Source organism: Rutidosis leptorrhynchoides, chromosome 3 (assembly GCF_046630445.1).
Source record: "Rutidosis leptorrhynchoides isolate AG116_Rl617_1_P2 chromosome 3, CSIRO_AGI_Rlap_v1, whole genome shotgun sequence".
Lineage (NCBI taxonomy): Eukaryota > Viridiplantae > Streptophyta > Magnoliopsida > Asterales > Asteraceae > Rutidosis > Rutidosis leptorrhynchoides.
The window spans coordinates 544,944,281-544,971,326 of NC_092335.1; the positions used below are offsets into that span (position 1 = coordinate 544,944,281).

Here is a 27,046-nt window from a genome sequence, read left to right on the forward strand (position 1 = left end):
CGAGAAGTAGCGGCGTTGAGTGTTTCAATTGCCGTGAAGAAGGACATCGCAAGGCGGAGTGTCCTGAGCTAGCGGCGGCGGGCGTCGCGAGAAGACGTTCAGGTACTTTTAGTGTGATATTCGTATGTTGTTAGTTTGTAATAACGTGCAGTGTGTATGTAAGCCTTAGCTAAACTTTATTCTCCTTTGGAGAAAATTTGTAGCGAGCGGTCGGCTTACGTTTATGGTTTTGGGTTGCACTCGGTAGAGTGTATGATTAGTGTGTTGTGCCTTGACTCTACTGTGCGAGTCTTTTGTGCTTAGGCATTTGGGTTGGTGTTGGGTCGTTAAGCTCGCTCGAGGGAGACCCGTAGGACATTGGATGTGATAGTGTCCTAGTGAGTAGAATGATTATGTGTATATGCATAAGGATTTATTTGTTTGCGGTGATACGGTTAGTGATATCCATCCGGATTCACTATAGTGTATACAGGGCGCGATGTTACACAACTCGTTGAGTAATCGAGGTCGAAAGAGCGTGGATGCGATGTGGGTTTAAAGTTCGCGTGTTCGATACCACATCGTGTTGGCATGTGATACGGGTTTAAAGTTCGAGCGTTCGATACCATATCATCATGTGTGCGTGGGCGTGTTAGGTGGGTTTAAGTTCGCGAGTTCGATACAACCTAAGGGTTAGTGTTACAAGGCGTATGTACACTTTCGGTCATTGTGCGAGTACCAACGGTCATTGTACAAGTACCGTTCCCTTGTGTGAGCGTGTTATTGGGTTAGTGTGTACCGGGTGTTTTATCACCATATGAGGGTACGTGACGTGTGATCGTCTTATCTGGAGTGTTGTGTCTTGATGCTCGTTGTGAGTGTGGTGGCTAGTGACATCCTGGCGTAAGGATTCGCTCTTCGTTGACCACTTGATGTAGAGTGGTGACTGATCCCGTGAGATTTCACTCTTCGTTGACCACGATTACAGTTTGGTGTGTGTGTGGCGAGTGTTGTTCACTCTTCGTCGGCCACTTTTGCATGTGATTTATATGGTGAGTTTTGTTCACTATTTGTCGACCACTTTTCTGTGCGTGTATGCGTGGTAGTGCCATTTTGGGAGGCGCTTTCGTCGGCCACGTACGTGTGCGAGTGGATTCATGGTTGTTGACTAGATTTGATGTGAAAGGTAACTGGGTTAATGGTTACGACGAAGTTGGAAGGGTGTAAGCCTTGGTGTTTCCAAGCGTCTCATTAGTGATGAGTTGAAAGGTAAATAGGCTAGTTGTGCGGCCTAGGTGGATGGTGACTAGCGGGTGACGCTATAAAGTTGTGGGCGTTGAGCCGTAAGGTTCGTTGAATTTGTGTGACTTCGAGTAGTCAGGTGACGTGTGACACCGAGAGTAGACCCCGTAAGGGTCGACCTTTTGAGACTCGGTGGTAGTGATGGGAGTTGCATAACACTGCGTCAGGTGCCTCCTTATACCTACTAGTGAAGTGCTTCACTCCGATGGTGTGGTCACTTTGTACTTAGGTACCGATGAGAAACCCGAAGATACAACTGTGGTTTATTGTGATGATTAGCGGGCGTTAATGTTTGACCGATTTGAAAGGGCGAGGTTCGAGTACCTTGTTGTAAGTCCGCGAAGAATTGTTGTGTATGACCAACGTTGAGACCGATCATGTGTAATGAGGAATGTTGAAATTCCGCGGGGTGTTAACATCTTGGCGGTGAAAGTATGGGGTAAAACCCTAAGTGAGGGAGTATGTACCCGGAGGGTACGGTGTTGCCTCGGTTTGGTGGGCGTGTTCAAGTGATTTGTCGGAAGTCGTCCATTGGTGAGCGAACTAGGGATGTAGGGTGTCAATTTTGATTGTCTCATGTAGAGGCAGGTGGGTGTTGAACGCGTTGAGAATGAGTTCTCTAGAGTATTGAGAACTTATGCGTGCGGAAGTGTTAAGACTGTCTTTTAACGGACGGTCAAGTAAAAGTTCACTTGGAAAAGGTGGACGGGTGGTGACTTAAGAAAGATTGCGTGTCGGTTCGAGTTACCGGAAAACGCGTGGGGATTCCACTACTGGGTGCGTGGTGCAGATGGTCCGAGTAGATTGTCGGATTGGCGATGATACTCTAAATCGTAGGTTGGAGTGTGCCAAGGAATCGTGGAAGGATCGTTGTGTGGATAGAACGTTACGTTCCAAAGAAGTGGGACTTATAGGATGCAATGGCGGCATTGAAGGGTCCAGGGTTGTGTGAGAACTCGAAAAGTTGAGGAATGTGTACTTTCCTTGTTTGCGATGAGGTTCAGATCGCGAGGACGCGATCCAGTTTAAGTGAGGAGAGTTGTAACACCCTAAATTTTAATACTTCAGAAAGTGTCGCAAGAAAGTATCACCAGAAAGTGCCACCAGAGAGTGTTCTCAGAAGTGCCACTAAGAGTGAACCTAACACTTATGCATTTTCAGAATTTACATCAGAATCAGGTGGAATGAGGTTCCAGAGAGTGGAACGACGTTCTAGGTAGTGGAACGACGTTCTTTAAGTAAAATTTGATCAGAAGCTGTTTAGAGAAGAATTTGGAACGGAGTTCCAGATTTAAGAATGACGTTCTTGTTACGTATAAGTGGAACGACGTTCCTATGTTAGAATGACGTTCTTGTTACTAGATCTGCATTTCTAACTCGTTTTTAAAAGCTTAAATGAGGGGTGTTTTGGTCTTTTCACATGGGTGTCAGTTTGGGGCCATAAGATCAGATCAAGATCTTATCTTGGATCTCATTTCACCCACTCAAACTCTCTCATCTCTTTTAGAGTAAGAAACCTCCATTTTAGAGAGAGAAAGCTTGGTTTGGAGAAGAAGTGGAAATCTCATCAAAGTGCAAGTGTTAAGGTTGTTCATCTCGTTCTTGGCCACATTTTGGTAGTGGTGGTAAGTTCTAACTATGAATTTCATTTGTTTGATTTGATGTTCATGTTAGAGTTTGAACTTGTAAGTTCTTGAGAAAACTCACCTAGCTCATTAATGGAAGTTTGAAGCTAGTAATTGGTGTTGTTGACCCTTGTTGGTGGGTTTTGGGTTGAAAAACGATTTGGTCATGTTAGGGCTAGTAATTTGAAGTATAATCAATAGGATTGGTGATTATGGACGTATTGGAACCCATTTGGGTGTATTTGGAAGACTAATTTTGAAATGGGTCAAAATTAGGGTTTATGGGTCAAATTGGGAGAGACAAGTATTTAATACTTGTGTTTCAGTTTAATTGGCGTTATAGCACCATTTTCACTAGCGTTGAGTGATTATTGGTTAGTCTGGGCGTTGTTTGTGCTTGGAACTGCATTTGGGTCAAAATTGCACTAAGTGTCAATTTGGGTTGGTTTGTAATCCATCCTAATTGTGTTGTTTGTTATGTGATAAATGGAATAGGTACTTTCCATTGGCGGTTTGCGGATTTGGCTTTGCATTCATCAAGGCGCTAAGGTGAGTGTAAATATATTATATGCGTATGTATGCATAGGATAGGTGCGGGTGGGGTAAAGTGATCCTTATGCGTTCGGGTTCACTTTACATGTGTGTGGGATGATGGACTCTATGCGTTTTGGGTCCTCATGGCACGTTTGTGCATTTTGGGTTACCACCCTTGGGGTAGTTAATCTCGGGCGTTTCAGATTCACATTGACAAGTAGGTCAACTTCGTTGATGTTGTTGAGGTGAATTGGGTAGTGATTCTCGTGTAGTTCGGCTTCACTAGTGAATCTCGTGTAGTTCGGATTCACAATGTCGCGTGTAGTTCGGACGTTCCCATTGTTGTTCTTGTGGCTTAAGGTAGTGATTCGCGTGTAGTTCCGCTTCACTAGTGAATCTCGTGTAGTTCGGATTCACAATGTCTCGTGTAGTTCGGACATCCCTATTGTCATGTGGTTTGAGGTAGTGTATCACGTGAGTTTTTGGATACACTAGGACGCGTGGTTAACCTTGGGATTTTTGGGTATTGCGTATATATATATATATATATATATATATATATATATATATATATATATATATATATATATATATATATTGTTGTTGTAGTTAATCTTGCAGGTTAACATGGTGGTACATTATGTATAGCTTTGCTTAGTTATACAAGGATGCGGTATGTGTTTATTACTTGTGTTGGTGATACGTATTCATTTTATGATTATGTATGTATCTAGTATGTTTATCCTCACTAAGCTTTATAGCTTACCCTCTCGTTGTTTATATTTTTATAGATTCGCGTGGAAGAGGTGGCAAGGGTAAGCACGGGGATTATTGGATATTGCGGGTTGCTTTAGAACACTTTGCTTTTGGATCGATTTAGGATTGGGTAGTGTTTTCCCAATCACCATGCTCGGTTTTGTTGGAAATTAAACTAGTCGGGTTGAAACTATCTTTTGATGTTGTAAACGGGTTTTGGTAAAACTATGAGGTGTATGCCCGTTTAGATATTTAAACTTATGTATTAAACATTTTAAAGTTGTCCAAACTTATTTTTGTAATGGAAGTGTTTTGGAAACATGTATGGGACCTTAATGTCAATAATATTAATGTATTATAAAGGAAAAAAAATTTATGGGCCGAAAAATGACGGGCTGGGTCATTTCATCCATGGTCGTGTCGTCTAAGACCATGGACAACTATTATAAATTATTAGTCGCATCGCATAAGACCATATACAACTATTATAAGTCCATGGCCGCATTGCGTAACACCATGGAGAACTGTTATAAGTCAATGGCTGCATCGCGTACGACTAGTGACAACTGTTATAAGTCCATGCCCGCATGTCGTAAGACTATGGAAAACTGTTATAAGTGCATGGCCACATCGCATAAGAGCGTGGACAACCATTATAAGTCCATGGCCGCACCGCTCCAATGGCATCAATTTGTGTATCCATGGCTGTGTCGCTTAACACCATGGACACTTAATATAATCTCATGCCAACACTGCATGAGCCCATGGCATCACTTTATTTGATGACTGTCATATACGTGCTTATACACTCCCCCTTCTAAAATTGGTATCAGTTTAATCCTTAATTTCAACACCACTAAATACTTTAGTACTATTAAAATGGTGGCTGCCATGATATGAGTATAACTAGTCGAAAGGATTATTTTCATTCGGTTATGATTGGTCGTATACCGTAAAACATTTAAGGGTTTGTTAGACCAGTATACACATCATATTTATTATTTTCATGGGATGTTTCTCCCTTGCGATGAGTTGTGGTACAACAAAATCATTTACGATATTAGTTAAGTCCATGGAGATAACAGTGCCAGTGATTAGCTCGAAGGGAATTTATCCACCATCTATGAGATTCATATTCCATTTCTCGGTATGTGAAATATACGGCTGAACTTTATCCTCTTACTTTCCTGTCTACCTGGCTTATTTCTTACTTTTCGCACCATCCTTCACCCACACAACTTTTTAGTGTGGTTCTGCCTACTTAAGGGGATGACTTCTAGCTCACACACAACAGAAACCTGTTTGGTTATAAGGCTAGACATATATATTAGGTATAGAGGAAAGGAATGGTTTCTTTTGATGCTAGATAATCCTTGCTTACTAGAGTGAAGCCAGTTATGACTATAAAGTACAAGTATTGATTTAATTGTCACTATACCCGAGCATTGGTTTCACCAGATGACTCTTGATGTAACATTGGTTTATTACCTACATAAGGCATTGGTTTTCATGTGTGCGCTAGGGTGTACAGCTACCCGGGCGGTGATTTAATATACAACACTTATAAAATATCAAGAATATAGATATTAAAGGCATTGGTTTGCTTGCACATTCATATACACATCTACACGTATAAGTATTTAAGACACTGGTTTTTCTGCGCAATTACATAATAATCTACGTGTGTTAATATAGAAGCATTGATATATTTGAACTCATCACGCGTGTTAATATACATGCATCGGTATACTTGCTTAAACCCACGATATACCTCCCCATCGCAAGCCCAATTGATTAGAATTATCAAAGCGCCCCAAAAGGTAAATCACCAGCTTACAATGGCCCATCATGCCCAGACCTAATATAATGGATCTTCTCAACCTCAAGGAATGACTTGGACACTCTTCAAGCCCAACATCCCACTTATCAAAACAGGAATGAGCCTAGCTTACTTATATATACTAGAACACATCAGGAATTTTCTTTTGGGCATACACATAAGACTAGTGAACACATTTTTTGGGTTAAAACATCCTTTTGGGATCCGACAAGCTTTTGTAACTCAACGGCCCACTCCTCTTGATCAACAGGTTTTTTAGGAACCAGTTATAGATGCAAGTTGGAACATAGATACCGGTGTATATTCTCATCTCTCTTCATTTGTATATAGTCTTAATCGTGTGTTTAAAAATTGTCTTTATCTGCCTATGTGGGTGATGAGACACCTATTCCCGCCGCCCTTGTCACACCAAATATTGTAAAAAATATCATGTATGTACGTCAATTTACCTATAAAAATAAAGCCTCGATACAATTTGACAGACCGATTTCTGTAAAGGACTATTTAACACGCCATCTCCTTCTCTGATGTGACAGCACATGGGACTTGTAACAGGTCAAGAAGTCTGTCTCGAGGCCAATCCATCAAGCACTGCTCACCTCCGATACCACTTGGCATCAACGACTTAGTCATCCTGGAAATGATGTGCTTAGTCTTTTAATTTCTAGTCACTCTATTGTTTGTTATAAAATGAAGTCTCTCATGCCATGTCATGCATGATGTAACGACCCGTATTTTTCCATGAATATATATATATATATATATATATATATATATATATATATATATATATATATATATATATATATATATATATATATGAGATTAATATTTACATGATTAAATGTTTTCAACATGTTAAGCAATCAAACTTGTTAAGACTTGAATGTTTGAAATGAATTTTACATAAACATTTGACCACCCAGTTTGTCCAACGATTCACGAACGTTAAAACTTATAAAAACGACATGATATATATATATATATATATATATATATATATATATATATATATATATATATATATATATATTTAACATGATAAAATGATAAGTAAGTATCCCATTAAGTATATTAACAATGGGTTAGATACATAAAATGAGACTACTAAATTAAGGATTTCGAAACGATATATATATATATATATATATATATATATATATATATATATATATATATATATATATATATATATATATATATATATATATATATATATATATATATATATGTAACGATTATCGACGTAATAACGTCTTAACTAAAATAAATACATATATATCGTATTAAGATATATTAATACACTATGTTTAACATAATAAAATGATAATTAAGTATATCATTAAGTGTATTAACAATGAACTATATACATAAAATGAGACTACTAACTTAAGGGTTTCGAAACGTTACATATATGTAACGATTAACGACGAATTAACGAATTAACTAAAATGTATATATATGTATTGTATTAAGATGTATCAATACACTTTTGAAAGACTTAAATACATATATCAAAATACTTATACTTAACAAAGATAGCTATAATCGTATTTCCATTCGTTTTCATTAAGAATTCTACTCGTATTCAAACGGTATTTTCACCCGTATAATACCCATCTTCTAGATGTATATACTATTGGTATATACACTCAAATGATCAGCTCTTAGCAGCCCTTAATGAGTCAACAAACATGTGGGAACCATCATTTAACATCTAGCGTCAAATAATTAGCAAAATTACAAACTAATGGAGCCTATATGATGAGGCAACATTCACGTGAATGATCATACACACAAACACATTCTCATTTCAATTTTCTTGCATCAAATTAATCTCTCTCAAGTTATATCTTTATGTTCTAAGTTTTCTTCATGATCTTCATCAAAATCTAGCTCAATCTAGCTCAAAAATCCTAACATAAATCATCATACAAAACAATCACTCAAGAACACTTCGAAAACCCTTTCAAGTTTGTTAGATTACTTTCAATCTTGCAAATCCATTTCAAGTGATCATCCAACCTCAAGAAATCTTCATTTATATTAGTAGGTGTTCATTCTAAATCAAGGTAACAATTATATTTAAGCTTTCATTAAATTATATAAACATAACTATCTTAAATCAAGTAGTAAGATTACTTGAACTTGTTTTCATTCCATGATTCTACTTCAAGAACTTCCAAGCCATAAAAGATCATTTGAAGCTCAAGATTAATTCTCATCACTTCCAGTAGGTTTACCTACTATACTTGAGGTAGTAACGATGTTCATAACCTCGTTCGATTCATACTTATATAACTATCTTATTCGAAGAAAATAACTTGTAATTACTAGAACATAGTTTAGTTAATTCTAAACTTGTTCGCAAACAAAGTTAATCCTTCTCGCTTGAATTTTAAAAACAACTAAACACATGTATTATATCTATATGATATGCTAACTTAAGGATTTAAAACTAAAAAACACGAAGAACACCGTAAAACTGAACATACGCCGTCGTAGTGAAACCGGGGGCTGTTTTGGGTTGGATAATTAAAATCTATCTTAAACTTTGAATTTAAAGTTTGTTTTTTGGGAAAATAATATTTCATATGAACATGATAATATATCTAGAAATGGTGGTTAAACTCAAAGTAGAATTATGTTTTTCAAAATGGTCATCAAGGTGTCATTCTTTCGACAGATATGACAACCACTTTCAAAATGGACTTGTAAACTGTAACTCCGACTATAAACCACCACTCTTTTTGTTTAGTTTTTAAAAATTGAGTTCATTACAAAACCATAGCAATTTGAGTCACTCAAAACCAATTTGTAACGAAGAAATTATGGGCAAAACAATATTGGTTAGAAATAGCCTAAAATGGCTACGGGATTATTTTGATAAAATCTATACTAACCACATCCTAGCTAAATTTCTATATTATACATGTATTTAAACATGTCATGACTATTTTCTTGTAATATACTAGTCTTGGTTAAGTCCGAGGCAATATAATATAATCTTGATTGATTAAGACAATAGTTATACAATACGTCAGATAAATCGTAAGACACATGTACACAATACATCTGGGTTAATTCTAAGACAATAAGTGTTCAATGGGTCATGATTGAGTCTTGTACAATACGTATACAATACGTCTTGATTAAATTCCAAGATTATATATTGGACTATTGGACTATATATGGACTACTAACATTGGACTACTAACATTGGACTCATAACGTTGGACTGCTAACTTGACAACTTAAATCATCAACACGTAAATAAAAATATGATATGAATGTATTTTTATCATACTTTGATATATATATATATATATATATATATATATATATATATATATATATATATATATATATATATATATATAGGTTCGTGAATCGATCCGTGGCCAAGTCTGATTTTCAAAGAATTGAAAATCTGTGCAAGGGAGTTATAGTCCCAATTTTTACTATCTAATATTTTTGGGATGAGAATACATACAGCTTTGTAAATGTTTTACAAAATTGACCCAAGTACTTGAAACTACATTCGATGGTTGGATTACTATACCGAATATCGCCCCTTTTAGCTTGGTAACCTAAGAATTAGGGAAATGGCCCCTAATTGACGCGAATTCTAAAGATAGATCTATGGGCATTGACACGCCCCATTCAGAGATATGAACTGCTTTAATACTTCGATTTATATATACTGATTGCGATTGCCGGTATATAGCATACTGATTTCGAGTGCCCGTATGCTGGGGATATTCTATATGCATTTTGTTAATGTCGGTTACCAGGTGTTCATCATATGAATGATTTTTATACAAATTGCTATATGCCTGTATGCTATTTAAGAAAATGAAATCTTGTGGTCTATTACGAAGATTTATTATATAGGTTAAACCTATAACTCACCAACATTTTTATTGACATTTTAAGCATGTTTATTCTCAAGTGATTATTAAAAGACTTTCGATGTTGCATGCTATTTAAAGACAAGATTTGGAGTCAGCATGCTTGTATGATATTGTTTAAAAACTGCATTCGGATGTCTATGATTGTAATATATTGTAATGGTTGTGTAAAAACTTAGTATTTTTAGATTATCACTGATTTATAATCTAGGTTATGAATTTTAAACCTTTGACGATAAAATAAAGGTTATGGTTTGTTTTTAAAACGAATGCAGGCTTTGAAAAATGTCTCATATAGAGGTCAAAACCTCGCAATGAAACAAATTAATATGAAACATTTATAATCGATATGAACGGGGCATTTCAATTGGTATCAGAGCATTGGTCTTAGAGAACCAGAAATATGCATTAATGTGTGTAACCGAGTTTGTTTGGATGCATTAGTGAGTCTGGACTTCGACCGTCTGTTTTAAAAAAACTATTGCTTAACACTTTTGTTGGAAACTATATATTCTTAACATGTAAATATTATGTGATATATTAATCTCTTACCATGCTTGTTATTATGTGTTAGATGACTTCATCCGATCATGTTAGGCTATCAAGCGACTTCGATTACAGTAGTCACTCAAGCGACTCAGATATTGAGTCAAAATCTTCAACCAATGTACCAAAGTTAAAGTTGATCGATGGTGTCTCCGCTGAGGAAGAAAAATACTGGGAAGATTTCCAATTTCTCGAGGAACCGGAAGAGAATCCCGATGAGGATTCCGATGAAGTAGTAGAAATTACACCGGCACAATATAATAAAGGAAAGAAAAATAGTAAGGGGAAATCATCATCGGTCAAAATAGAGAAACCCGATCCCAAACCCGATGGACCTTTAGTTATCAGGAATAACCCTGACCGTTCTTACCGTAAACACCCGTATCACTTAAACTTTGATTATCGACCGGGAACATCTATAAGACTAGGTCTTTCTAAAAAGGGTGTGAAAAGGACTGCTCGTATTAGGAGTGGTATGGGTATTAGTAAACAATTAGTGAAACGAACTAAGTCTGAGGAAGATGAAGCAACTGAGTCCGATTAAAAAGTTAGAAGTTAGTACTTTTATCATGCCTTGTAATATATGTATTATAGCGTGCTTGTGTTTCTATGCTATATGTTAAAATTGCTTGTTATGGCTTGTTATTTACCGTCATCTTCTTCTATAGATCTAAGCATATTTTTCGTCTCTTTTACAGTTTAAAACGAATACAAAAATGGATGTTAGGGATAGACAACCGAATATGTTAGAAGATCTACCATCGGAAATGATTGTTGAAATCTTGTCTAGAGTTGGTCAAGATTCATCGGCCCAATTATTTATAGCAAAGTCAGTTTACAAAGCATTCGAAAGGCATTCCAAGCATGCCTTGTTTATAAAAGGCTTTCCTTTGATAGGTGGTGTATCTCACCTTGGGGAGACCCTAAGTTGGCCCATATTTTATTTATGGCTATGTATTCTGGAAACTCTAATGCAATTTTCCGCTACGGGTTGAGGGCTTATTTTGATTCCATATACCCCAATATAGGACTGCATTCATTAGAAAAAGCTGCAAGTATGCAACTTGAAGCGTGTTATGTTTATGGTTTGGTCTTGTTTGCCTCACACCAAACAGAGAAAAAGAACCTCAGATTACAAATTCTCAATCGAGTATTTCCACTGATAACGGATTTAGTGGTTGAGGTGAGAAATAAGGTTTTTGACTTTTTACGGCACTGTTGGGTATTATGTAACCCCCATCCTTTTGATGACGTCGCAACATGCTACACTATCAGGGGCCACAACGGTTATTTTCCATTTAAACAGGGATGGGAAATAATATTGATTAAACCGGAATGCATGTCTTGTTTTTGGTCCTACGAGTTGAGTGTGTTTACTAAACGATTTGAGTTTAACTAGTTTTGTTTCAGCAGCGACCATACTTCACGCCGTGTATAATAGTTATCGTGTGCTATGTAAAATAGTGGTATTGTATGATTGTAAGATATTGTATCAAAAGTTTAAGCGTGAAGTATTAATGTATTTAGTTTTTCATGATAGAATGGTAGTAGTTAAATTGTGTGTTAGCTATTAAGTATGAACTTTAACGGGTAGATATTACCCGAATTATAAAACGCTAATATGAAGAAAAGACTTTTATAATAATAAGTTCATATTATGGTACAAAATACTAATGACTACTCCTAATATTCAATATGATTAACTTAACTCTTTTGGCTATCTTTGAAGGAAATGGCACCGACTACCAGACAAACCCTGAACATGAGCGAGGAATAATTCCGTGTCTTTCTTGCTGCGAACATAGCCACAGTGCAGGCTGCGTTGCACAACAACAATCACTCAGGGTCTAGCAGTAGAGTTAACTCCACAGGAAATCGCGTAGGATGCTCCTACAAGGCTTTCACAGCCAGTAAACCCCTTGAGTTCGATGGAACCGAAGGACCAGTCGGACTGAAACGGTGGACCGAAAAGATCGAATCTGTGTTTGCTATAAGCAAATGTACTAAAGAGGATAGGGTGAAATACGCCACGCGTACTTTCACAGGTACTGCGTTAACATGGTGGAACACCTATCTCGAGCAGGTGGGACAAGATACTGCTTATGCACTACCGTGGTCAGCATTCAAGCACATGTTGAATGAGCAGTACCATCCCAGGAATGAGGTCAATAAGCTCAAGACAGAGCTTAGAGAACTACGAACGCAAGGAAACGATATCACCACATACGAGCGACGATTCACAGAGTTGTCTCTAATGTGTCCTGGTATGTTTGAGGACGAGGAAGAACAGATCGATGCATTTGTGAAGGGGCTGCCAGTGAGAATTCAGGAGAACTTAAGTGAATCCGCACCTACCTCAATGCAGAACGCAAGTAGAATGGCTCACAAACACATGGGCTAGATTGAGGGAAGAAATAAAGAACAGACGGCCGGGGAGGCGAAAATAAAAGAAGGCAAGAGGAAGTGGGAAGAAAGTGACAAGGGTCACCAATACAACAACAACAACTATTACAACAACAATCGCAGCATTTATTGCAACAACAATCGTAACCCCAACAACAACAACCGTCCCAACAACAATAAAAACCGCAACAACAACAATAACAATAATGACAACAAGAGGCATAAAATTCCTTGCCAAAGGTGTGAAGGGTACCATCCGACTGGGTACTGTTTGGCATCATGTACCAAGTGTAATAGAAAGGGTCATGGTGCGACGAAGTGTGAAGTCTACGGACCATTGGCTAACAGAAATAAAGGAACAGATAATGTCGGGGTAAATAATGCCACCGTTATTTGTTATGGACGCGGAAAGCCGGGTCATTTCAGAAGCGAATGCCGAAACCAAGAGAATAATAATGGGCAAGGTAGTGGAAGAGTCTTCAATATTAATGCGGCAGAAGCGCAGGAAGATCCGGAGCTTTTTACGGGTACGTTTCTAATTGACGATAAACATGCTTATATTTTATTTGATTCGGGTGTGGATAAAAGCTATATGAGTAGAGATTTTTGTGCCAAATTAATTTGTCCATTAACGCCTTTAGATAATAAGTGTTTACTTGAATTAGCAAACGGTAAATTAGTTAAAGCCAATAAAATATGCCGGAACTGAAAAATTAAAATGGTTGACGAAATGTTTAAAATTAATTTGATACCGGTAGAATTGTGGAGTTTTAATGTAATAATCGGCATAGACTGGATGATCAAAGAGAAAGCAGAGATCGTTTGTTACAAGAATGCGATTTGTATTATGCGCAAGAAGGGAAAACCCTTAATGGTGTACGGAGGAAAGGGTAACACGAGGTTAAATCTTATTAGTAGCTTGAAGGCGCAAAATCTAATAAGAAAAGGTTGCTATGCAATTTTAGCACACGTCGAGAAAGTCAAATCCGAAGAAAAGAACATCAATGATGTTCCCGTTACAATGGAATTTCCCGATGTATTTCCGAAGAAATTACCGGGACTACCTCCACACCGATCCGTTGAATTTCAAATAGATCTTGTACCGAGAGCTGCACCGATAGCTCATACTCCTGGCAGACTTGCACCCAGCGAAATGAAGGAATTACAAAGTCAATTACAAGAGCTTTTGGAGCGTGGTTTCATTCGACCAAGCACATCACCTTGGGGAGCTCATGTGTTGTTTGCCAAGAAGAAGGATGGTACGTTCAGGTTGTGTATCGACTACCGAGAGTTGAACAAGCTTACCATCAAGAACCGTTATCCACTACCTAGAAATAATTGCAAGGTTCGTCGGTTTATTCGAAGATTGATTTACGTTCCGGTTATCATCAAATGCGGGTGAAGGAGGATGATATTCCAAAGACTGCTTTTAGGACGCGTTATGGTCATTATGAGTTTATGGTTATGCCGTTTGGATTGACTAACGCACCAGCTGTGTTTATGAACCTCATGAACCAGGTGTGTGGCCATATCTAGACAAATTTGTCATTGTTTTCATCGATGACATACTTATTTACTCTAAGAATGACCAAGAGCACGAAGAACATTTGAAAATGGTGCTAGAATTGTTGAGGAAGGAAGAACTGTACGCTAAGTTTTCTAAGTGTGCATTTTGGTTGAAAAAAGTGCAATTTCTCGGTCATGTAGTGAGCAAGGAAGGCATTCAGGTTGATCCGACAAAGATTGAATCTATAGACAAGTGGGAAACCCTGAAAACTCCAACGCATATACGTCAATTCTTAGGATTGGCTGGTTACTACAGAAGATTCATCCAAGATTTTTCTAGTGTAGCAAAATCCTTGACTGCATTAACGCATAAAGGGAAGAAATTTGACTGGAAGGATGAGCAAGAGAATGCGTTTCAATTGTTGAAGAAAAAGTTAACTACGACACCTATATTGTCATTGCCTGAAGGGAATGATGATTTTGTGATTTATTGTGACGCTTCAAAGCAAGGTCTCGGTTGTGTATTAATGCAACGAATGAAGGTAATTGCTTATGCGTCTAGACAATTGAAGATTCACGAGCAGAATTATATGACTCACGATTTGGAATTGGGCGCTGTTGTTTTTGCATTGAAGATGTGGAGATATTACTTATATGGGGTCAAATGTACCATATATACCAACCACAAAAGTCTCCAACATATATTTGATCAGAAGCAACTGAACATGAGGCAGCGTAGGTGGGTTGAGCTGCTAAATGATTATGATTATGAAATTCGTTATCACCCGGGGAAAGCGAATGTGGTAGCCGACGCTTTGAGTAGAAAGGATAGGGAACCTATCCGAGTAAAAGCTATGAATATAATTATTCATACCAGCCTTACTACTCAAATAAAAGAGGCGCAACAAGGGGTTTTGAAAGAAGGAAGTTTTAAAAAGGAAATACCCAAATGATTGGATAAACAGCTTACTATTCGGGAGGACGGAACCTGGTATTTGGCTGAAAGAATTTGGGTACCAAAGTTTGGGGATTTGAGAAAAATGGTACTTAGGGAAGCACATAAAACCAGATACTCAATACATCCTGGAGCGCGGAAAATGTACCAAGACCTCAAGAAACACTTTTGGTGGTCAGGTATGAAAGCCAATATTGCTACATACGTAGGAGAATGTTTGACTTATTCTAAAGTCAAAGCTGAACATCAGAAACCATCAGGTCTACTTCAACAACCTGAAATTCCGGAATGGAAATGGGAAAACATTACCATGGATTTCATTACTAAATTGCCAAGGACTGCTAGTGGTTATGATACAATTTGGGTAATTGTCGATCATCTTACCAAATCAGCACACTTTCTACCAATGAAAGAAGAAGATAAAATGGAGAAATTGGCACGACTATACTTGAAGGAAGTCGTCTCCAGACATGGAATACCAATCTCTATTATCACTTATCGGGATGGCAGATTTATTTTAAGATTTTGGCAGACGTTACATCAAGCATTGGGAACTCGTCTAGACATGAGTACTACCTACCATCCACAAACAGATGGGCAAAGTGAAAGGACGATACAGACACTTGAATACATGCTACGAGCATGTGTTATTGATTTTGGAAATGGTTGGGATCGACATTTACCATTAGCAGAATTTTCCTACAATAACAGTTACCGCTCGAGTATTGATGTGGCACCATTCGAGGCACTTTATGGTAGGAAGTGCAGGTCTCCGATTTGTTGGAGCGAAGTGGGGAATAAATAGATTACGGGTCCAAAAATTATCCAGGAAACTACTGAGAAGATCATTCAGATTCAACAACGGTTGAAAACAGCCAGGAGTCGGCAAAAGAGCTAAGCCGATGTCAGAAGAAAACCTTTAGAATTTGAGGTTGGTGACATGGTCATGCTTAAGGTATCACCTTGGAAAGGTGTCATTCGTTTTGGAAAACGGGGGAAACTAAACCCGAGATACATTGGGCCATTCAAGATAATTGATCGTGTTGGACCAGTGGCTTATCGACTTGAACTACCTCAGCAACTCGCCGGCGTACATAACACCTTCCACGTCTCGAATTTTAAGAAATGCTTGGCTAAAGAAGATCTCACTATTCCTTTAGACGAAATTAAGATGGAGGAAAAACTTAAATTCGTTGAAGAACCCGTCGAAATAATGGATCGTGAGGTTAAAGGACGTAAGCAAAGCAAAATACCAATCGTTAAGGTTCGATGGAATGCTCGTAGAGGACCCGATTTCACATGGGAGCATGACGATCAGATGAAGCAGAAATACCCGCACCTATTCCCAGAAGATGCGTCAACATCTACACCTACTTAAAATTTCGGGACGAAATTTATTTAACGGGTAGGTACTGTAACGACCCGTATTTTTCCATGAATATATATATATATATATGAGATTAATATTTACATGATTAAATTTTTCCAACATGTTAAGCAATCAAACTTATTAAGACTTGAATGTTTGAAATGAATTTTACATAAACATTTGACCACCCAGTTTGTCCGACGATTCACGAACATTAAAACTTGTAAAAACGACATGATGATGATATATATATATATATATATATATATATATATATATATATATATATATATATATATATATATATATATAACAAGATAAAATGATAAGTAAGTATCCCATTAAGTATATTAACAATGGGTTAGATACATAAAATGAGACTACTAAATTAAGGATTTCGAAACGATATATATATGTAACGATTGTCGACATAATAACGTCTTAACTAAAATAAATACATATGTATCGTATTAAGATATATTAATACACTATGTTTAAAATAATAAAATGATAATTAAGTATATCATTAAGTGTATTAACAATGAACTATATACATAAAATGAGACTACTAACTTAAGGGTTTCGAAACGTTACATATATGTAACGATTAACGACGAATTAACGAATTAACTAAAATGTATATATATATATTGTATTAAGATGTATCAATACACTTTTGAAAGACTTAAATACATATATCAAAATACTTATACATAACAAAGATAGCTAAAATCGTATTTCCATTCGTTTTCATCAAAAATTCTACTCGTATTCATACAGTATTTTCACCCGTATAATACCCAGCTTCTAGATGTATATGCTATTGGTATATACACTCAAATGATCAGCTCTTAGCAGCCCTTAATGAGTCAACAAACATTTGGGAACCATCATTTAACATCTAGCATCAAATAATTAGCAAAATTACAAACTAATGGAGCCTATATGATGAGGCAACATTCACGTGAATGATCATACACACAAACACATTCTCATTTCAATTTTCTTGCATCAAATTAATCTCTCTCAAGTTCTATCTTTATGTTCTAAGTGTTCTTCATCATCTTCATCAAAATTTAGCTCAATCTATCTCAAAAATCCTAACATAGAGCATCATACAAAACAATCACTCAAGAACACTTCGAAAACCCTTTCAAGTTTGCTAGATTACTTTCAATCTTGCAAATCCATTTCAAGTGATCATCCAACCTCAAGAAATCTTCATTTATATTAGTAGGTGTTCATTCTAAATCAAGGTAATAATTATATTTAAGCTTTGATTAAATTCTATAAACATAATATCTTAAATCAAGAAGTAATCTTACTTGAACTTGTTTTCATTCCATGATTCTACTTCAAGAACTTCCAAGCCATAAAAGATCATTTGAAGCTCAAGATTAATTCTCATCACTTCCAGTAGGTTTACCTACTATACTTGAGGTAGTAACGATGTTCATAACCTCGTTCGATTCATACTTATATAACTATCTTATTCGAAGAAAATAACTTGTAATTACTAGAACATAGTTTAGTTAATTCTAAACTTGTTCGCAAACAAAATTAATCCTTATAACTTGACTTTTAAAAATAACTAAACACATGTATTATATCTATATGATATGCTAACTTAAGGATTTAAAACTGGAAAACACAAAGAACACCGTAAAACTGAACATACGCCGTCGTAGTGAAACCGGTGGCTGTTTTGGGTTGGATAATTAAAAGCTACCTTAAACTTTGAATTTAAATTTGTTTTCTGGGAAAATGATATTTTATATGAACATGATAATATATCTAAAAATGGTGGTTAAACTCAAAGTAGAAGTATGTTTTTCAAAATGGTCATCAAGGTGTCGTTCTTTCGACAGATATGACTACCTCTTTCAATATGGACTTGTAAACTGTAACTTCGACTATAAACCACCACTCTTTCTGTTTAGTTTTTGAAAATTGAGTTCATTACAAAACCATAGCAATTTGATTCACTCAAAACCGATTTGTAACGAAGAAATTATGGGCAAAACAATATTGGTTAGAAATAGCCTAAAATGGCTACGGGATTATTTTGATAAAATCTGTACTACCCATATCCTAGCTAACTTTTTCTATATTATACATATATTTAAACATGTTATGACTATTTCCTTGTAATATACTAGTCTTGGTTAAGTCCGAGACAATATAATATAATCTTGATTGATTAAGACAATAGTTATACAATACGTCGGATAAATCGTAAGACACATGTACACAATACGTCTGGGTTAATTCTAAGACAATACATGTTCAATGAGTCATGATTGAGTCTTGTACAATACGTATACAATACGTCTTGATTAAATTCCAAGATTATATATTCGACTATTGGACTATATATGGACTATTAACATTGGACTGCTAACTTGACAACTTAAATCATCAACACGTAAATAAAAATATGATATGAATGTATTTTTATCATACTTCGATATATATATATATATATATATATATATATATATATATATATATATATATATATATATATATATATATATATATATATATATATATATATATATATATATATATATATATATATATATATATATATATATTTGTTATAGGTTCGTGAATCGATCCGTGGCCAAGTCTGATTTTCAACGAATTGAAAATCTGTGCAAGTGAGTTATAGTCCCAATTTTTACTATCTAATATTTTTGAGATGAGAATACATGCAGCTTTGTAAATGTTTTACAAAATAGACACAAGTACTTGAAACTACATTCTATGGTTGGATTACTATACCGAATATCACCCCTTTTAGCTTGGTAACCTAAGAATTAGGAAAATGACCCCTAATTGACGCGAATCCTAAAGATAGATCTATGGGCATTGACACGCCCCAGTCAGAGATATGAACTGCTTTAATACTTCGATTTATATATATACTGATTGCGATTGCCGGTATATAGCATATTGATTGCGAGTGCCGGTATGCGGGGGATATTCTATATGCATTTTGTTAATGTCGGTTACCTGGTGTTCAACATATGAATGATTTTTATATAGATTGCTATATGCATGTATGCTATTTAAGAAAATGAAATCTTGTGGTCTATTACGAAGATTTATTATATAGGTTAAACCTATAACTCACTAACATTTTTTTTGACATTTTAAGCATGTTTATTCTCAGGTGATTATTAAAAGACTTCCGCTGTTGCATGATATTTAAAGACAAGATTTGGAGTCAGCATGCTTGTATGATATTGTTTAAAAACTGCATTCGGATGTCTGTGATTGTAATATATTGTAATGGTTGTGTAAAAACTTAGTATTTTTAGATTATCAATGATTGATAATCTAGGTTATGACTTTTAAACCTTTGACGATAAAATAAATGTTATGGTTTGTTTTTAAAATGAATGCGGGCTTTGAAAAACGTCTCATATAGAGGTCAAAACCTCGCAATGAAATCAATTAATATGAAACGTTTATAACCGATATGAACGGGGCATTTCACATGTCAACTTGGCAAGCACTTGAGACTTCCATTTTCTAATTCGATATCTAAAGTAAGCTCTTCTTTTGTGTTATTCACTCTCCGATCTGTAGACTTCTCCACTCCCAAGTTTTAGTGGAATTAAATATTATATATGTTTCTTAGATCATTTTTGACATTATCTTTGGGTTTATCTTTTGCATAATAGATATATGCATATCATAAATATTTTCACTTTCGTTCATTTGTTAAAACACAATTTAATCGTGTAATAAAAGCTTTTCACTTTGATCATGGAGTAAATTTATTAAATCAATTCTCTAACTTTTTGATTCAAATGACATTCATATACATATCTCTTGTCCTTAAATTTCCCAAGAAATGTGAAATCAGAACGCATAATATGAACCATAAGCAACATAATTCGCACACTTCTTTTTCAAGAACATTTACCTCCTAAATTCTGGGTAAAAGCATTACACATGGCTGTCTGTCTTCTTTACATCCTTCACTCTTTTGCAATCAATAAGGAGATTCCTCCCTCTCGTCTCTATAATTAAAAATCAAACTACGCCTTTCTCCGAGTCTTAGGTTATCTATAAAACCCTCACCTTAATAACACAAATAATTTGGAACCAAGGTCTACCTCGAATGTCCCCAACCACCGATGATAATGTGCCTCGATCTTGCCTCAAATAAAATTATTATATCTCGACATGTCACTTTTGATGAAAACATGTTTCCCATAATTAATGGCTCGCGTGATCACTCGCTCATCCCATGAGTAGACATTTCCCATCCACTCATCTCAAGATTACTCGCTGGCGTGTTGGTACACACCAACCACTTCAACGCCTAAATCTCAATGTATCAAATATTCCTACGGTTCCGAAGTCCTACCCCCAAACCCTCTCTGACCCAAATTAGGAAAATGATATGCAAGACATATATAATTCCTTGATTAAATACAATAATAGGCCTTGCCCACCGGATGTGAACATTGTTAGTTTCATGTGGCTCTTCAAGCACAAGCATAATGCAGATGGTTCTCTTAGTCTCTACAAAGCGTGATTGGTTGCAAGCATGGCGCAACCAACAGATCATGATTGATTATGATGAGACATTTAATCTGGTTGCTAAGCCGGCAACCATACGTACAATACTTAGTCTTTCCATTTCTCATCATTGGCATGTTCATCATCTTGATGTCAATACTCCATTTCTTAACAAAAGTCTTACTTAGACCATCTATATGAATCAACCTCTTGGTTTTCGAGATCTAGAACACCCTGATTACTTTTTCCCTCTCCGTAAGTCTCAATATGGCCTCAAACAGGCCACGCGGGCCTGGTATTAGCATTTTGCATAGTCGTGATTCTTCATTATTTATATATCGACGGGGTTATGACAAGGCTTATCTACTGCTTTATGTTGACGACATTCTGACAATATCCTCTACTCCTCTACTTCAAGACCTCTTCATCAAGAAATTTCAATGACTGATTTAGATATGTTGAATCATTTCTTGCGGATTTCGGTTATTCGCACTTCTACTACTATGCTTCTCTCCCAAAAGAAGTATGCTACTAAGATTCTCGACCGTGCAGACATGTTACAGTGTAACCTTGACACCATCTCTATACTAGGGGTAGAGGGCACGCATATGTCTGACCCTACCTTCTATCGCAGCCTTGCTGATGCTCTCCAGTACCTTACTTTCATGCGGCCCGACCTCGCTTATGCCATTCAGAAGATATGTTTGTTCATGCATGATCCTAGGGAGCCCTATTTCTTGACCCTCAAACGGATTATTTGCTACATTCAGGGGACTCTTGATATGACACTTTAGCTATTTGTATCATCAACTACTTTCCTTATTGGTTATTCGGATGCTGACTGGACATGATGCTCTACCACTCGTCACTCCACATCTGGTTACTGATTTTTTCTCGATAACAACTTGATATATTGGTCGTCAAAGCGCCAACACACACCCTCCCGATCTAGTTTAGAAGCTAAGTATCGCGGTGTTGCTAATGCAGTTACTGAGACCTGCTGGTTACACAACCTTTCATGAGCTTCATTGCCCGTTTGAGAAATTTCGCCCAAGTTTGAGTGATTGTTCCTCTTCCGCTCGAAATGCAGAGTGTGTACTATATCTAACTATGTAACGGCTTATTTTGCATGGCCCTTTGTATGGCCTTTCTAGCTTTTGAGTTTGATTCATTCTATCTAGTTATAGCTAGCTTTGTACCATTATTTGATCAAGGAAATTACCATTACAATAATGTCGTCGTTGCTGCCTTCCAATTCTGTCTACAACTAAAAGTAGGGATTTTGCATTATAGTTGCAACCACCTACCGACAGAACAAGAGTAATTTGGTTTGTTTGGGAGTTTGGATATTAACAAATCATACCTAACCAAATTATTGTTTAAAAATGTCTTTTAAGAATATATTATATGGGTAGCACTCTTATAAAAATGTTTTTATTCTTTTTTTAACGGCGATATCGACATCGAATACTCTCATTTATCACCCACATATGTGTTAGGAGAAAACCAAATTCGCAACGATGTTGGCAGTACCATCGAAGGTTGAGAAAACCCCCTCAGAGCCCTGCTTGAAGTGAGAATCGAACCTAGGTTGGTAGTACCCCAAGTTGGATCTCACCCCATACCACTCAAGTCAAGATTCGGTGATTAAAAAAAATTTGTTTTTATTCTAATTTTTGGTACGGATGATATCAACCACGTGTTGAAAAGTTCATGGGAGAACTTTTTTTCCATGTACTTTTGAAGGAAATTTTTAGTGGAAAATTCGTAGAAATGGTCATTTTCCATTGCTGTTATCCATGACTTTCTAGCGTTGACCACTAAAAATATAACCTAAAGAAATTAACATGACCCCTAAAAACAAAAGAGTGATTAATGAAAGTGAGAATAGAAAGGATGTGTAATATGTAGTACCTCAATTATTCCGCCACATAACCAACCATATGATAAATAATGATACAACTGTTGACGACCAGGTTCAGTCTCAGGTTCCTCCATAGCAATGCGCTTTAGACACTCGTCCCAGTCACAATAAGATGTAGCATCTTTAGTAATACTGGCGAGAGCATTGTGTAAACCAGCTGTATGATTAAGTACATGATTAACCTACAAAATTGTGTACATAGTATTAGAAAATGCAAAAAGTAAGTGACCAGATCGTTCCTTGTAACCGACTCACCTAGAAGATTAAATATAGGCATGGGTCGAAATAATAGTTTGTAATCTATACTCTAACAGCGTTGAGATGATCCGATCTCAAGCATTCCTTAGAATTAAATAAATACGGAGTTAATAATTTACAATCTACTAGCTTTGTACCCAAGCATGTAAAAGAATGATGTCATTTTATTAGTTTGTCCAATTTTTTTTCACTGTTTGCTATGATTTTGAACGTAAGATAACTATCAATCAACATATGTGATCAGTGATAAACATAACCCAAATAGAGATATTGAAAGTTGAATGGGTCAAAATTGTCACATGTACCCTTTTCACTTCTTATTACTCTTTAAGTAATTCAAGTCCACCCTCCTGTATTAAGTTATTCTAGTCAACGATCTTTATTTTACCATAATGATAATGATGAGGTTCCTGCAGTACCATAATAAAGTTTGAAAATAAAAGTATCTGAATCAGTAAACCTTTATTTGATCTTTCCCCTTGTTACCAAACTCTGGCCAAATGTTTGCAACGTTTTCATCCAGCTTCAATTTCCTATGATGAAAACACATACCGTTAGTTATCAGGTCAATCAACCAACTTAAACTAAAAAATATACACACTTTTAACCCGTAAACCCAACATGCCCATTTTGACACCTCTAACTAGCTTGAGAACATACCCTTTATCAGCAAGCCAATGAACCATTCCTGCTGTCACGCCCTTAGTCGTAGAGAAAACAGGAAATAAACTATCATTTTGTACTGGACGGGGATCATCTTTTCCTAACACTCCAGCTGCAGTATCAATAATCACTTTCCCGTCCTTGTACGCACAAACCTAACAATCACAAAATAACAAAAAAAATTCGTCATGGTCTTTTTATTTTTTTATTTTTTATTTTGTAAATCTATGAGTGTGCATTCATACTTTGTACGGTTGTCTAAACCACAACCACTCAAGGGCGGACCTAATGCATTGGCACTGTAGCACAGACTAACTATCAATTAAATACGCGCGATGTAGTGAAAACTTGTTTGGTATTTTAACTAGTGATTCATGTGTATATTTTTTTGACTGACACCATTGGATAGTTAAACTTTTTTGGGTTTTTAACTACTAACACCCGTGATTCTAGATCCGCTACTGCAACCACTAAAACAATAGTTAAAAACTGATGATTATATATGAACCTGGATGCCAGTGATTCGACCAGCAATCCCTAACTCAACCAAGAAACGCCTTAATTTTTCCTCAACATCGGAGAGTATTGGACTGTCATACACCCATTGCGGATTCGAAGCCGATATATCGTTCATTTTGTTGCTGCAAAAATAAACGATTAGATAGTATTTAAAGAATATCAGGTTGCTTACTTCATCGTCGTGATCCTGAGTGGTTGAGTTTTTGATGTTTCTACGTTAAAAAAATCGTTTATAAAATAATAGACTCGGAAAAAAATGTCTATCTACATGTTTGTACTCTTATCAGACCACAATCACGTTACTAATAAAAGTTTGACCTAAAATCTAACATTGAACGTTAAATTCACAATTCCTCTCAGTCTATATCTATTATTTTATGTTAAAAAAATAAGCGTCTAGTTTCAATCTTAATGAATGAATGAATAGTGCATGAGTTAAGTCGAAAAAGAAGAAAACTCGATTGATTACCAATGTGATGATTATATTTTTGTTAAACTGTATGATTTTTAGCAAATATGAAAAAATATGAGTATGATAGAGCTTACCGAAACAAGATGGTGCGGTTTTTTCTCGGTTAGATTTTGTTTAGAAATTGGAAATAATAATTCGATAGATATATCTGGAGTTGTTTCGATAAGATACATATGCACCACACAAAAATATCTTTGAAGATAGGCCAAGGCAGGTAGGACCCATAATCTTATTGTTGATTTCTTCGTTTTTTTTCAGTTATATACAAATACAAATATAATTGATCAGTCACTGACTAGCAATGTGCATATATTTTATCCCTTATTTAACATAGACGAATGTATTTAGTTGGATTGGATTGGATTTAGGCGTAGAATGAGAAAAAGCTTTTGGCTATTTTCCAAAATGTTCATGTTATCACGTGGACGAATGTTTTGCTTTAGGTATATATGACCTAGTCAAATTATTAATCATATATACAAAAACACACGTTATTTTTGAGGTGTGTTTTAGGCAAGGTGAGATTGGAGACGGGGTCGAGACGGTCGGACCTTTAAAACGTCGTGACGGTCAAAATGGATGTCGAGACGGACGTTGACTAATACAACAACAACAAAATCAAATACCACATTAGTGTTGTATGAGGAGGAGAGATGTAGAAATTTCTTACCTATCCGAGAATAAAAACAAGTTATTTTTCCACCCACGGTGAAACACTCTCAAAAGTAGAGAAAATCATCAATCTCTCTATTCGACGGATAAAGAGATTGCTTTCGAGTGGAGATCTGGCCAATAAGTAGGAAATCTTTTTAAAAAAAATAGTAAAATAAAATTGAGACGCCATGAAAATGGTAGAATCAAATTTCGATGAGTTTTAAATCATGCCTGGAATTCAATTTAGGCTCTAAACGGCAGTCAATACGCCAATAAATCGACATTTGCTGTTGACTCAAAAATAGAGCCGACGGACTTTGACAAATGTTAACTTTATTATATATATACAAATATTTTAAAGTCAAAAAATTTCGTTAGCAAGTTTGTACTGTAATCGCTATTATTATCGTTAATATAATACAAAAGGGGGACACTAAATTACGTCAATTTTGAATGATTTGACTGACTTATAATCGATTTTAACCGAATATTGACTTTTGACCCGCGTTGACCCAATTTTTCCTGTATTTGACCTGACTTTTGACCGTTGATCAACTTATTAGAAGACGGGACGAAGTCGAGATGGTTTAGTACTAAAATGTTACAGTCGCAACGGACGAAAGAGACGTGGTATATAATAGTGGTTTTAGGTAGCAAATCACATCATTAATTAATTAATTATTTAGTGACCTTTGAAGTTAGGAAACTTGGTTATAACACATATAACAATCTAAATCTAATCTTTACTGTACTATTTTTCAAAAGTCCCTTCTGATTTGACGTTTAATCAGCTAAACGTGAAAGTCACATGCATTTCTTTATAGTTTCAAAGTAGCGGGTTTTCAAAGTCATGATTTTTTTAATTACATTACAATTTTTTTAAATGTTTAATTTTTTTATTTTGTGAGATTGTTTTAAATTTTATTAATTTGTAGCTTTAATATTAACTTTGTACAATAACATATATATATTTTTTTAATTTGTTTAATGGTAACCCTATTAAATGTTAAATTATTTACTTTTATTTAATATAATTTTTATTACAAATTTTCTTTTGTTCGGGAATATTAAACATATACTCCCTCCGTCCCAGATTAATTGTCTCCAGACAAAAAACACACAGTTTAAGAAATGTCATTATCACACTGTACTCTTTCTGTACTTTTTTCTTACTTTACTGTTTTACCCTCAACTAATTAATTATAAATCTCTCTCAACTTTGTAATTTAATTAATTCATTAGGGACAATATTGTAAACTTTATCAAATTTACTTTCCATATTTGGAAGTAG

The 27,046-nt window shown here is 35.7% G+C and overlaps 1 protein-coding gene across 1 annotated transcript in view; it reads right to left on the reverse strand.

The window, feature by feature from the left end:
* The window catches only part of LOC139902910 (uncharacterized), a 63,921-nt gene extending 38,739 nt beyond the window's left edge, over positions 1-25,182 (reverse strand). The window contains exons 1-5 of the mRNA XM_071885598.1: positions 25,176-25,182; positions 24,619-24,751; positions 24,108-24,265; positions 23,908-23,980; positions 23,180-23,371 (exon numbers count right to left, since the gene is read on the reverse strand). Of these exons, the coding sequence (XP_071741699.1) occupies positions 23,180-23,371; positions 23,908-23,980; positions 24,108-24,265; positions 24,619-24,744 (549 nt within the window). The 5' untranslated portion in view covers positions 24,745-24,751; positions 25,176-25,182. The remainder of the gene's footprint in view (positions 1-23,179; positions 23,372-23,907; positions 23,981-24,107; positions 24,266-24,618; positions 24,752-25,175) is intronic.
* Positions 25,183-27,046: the final 1,864 nt, after the last annotated feature.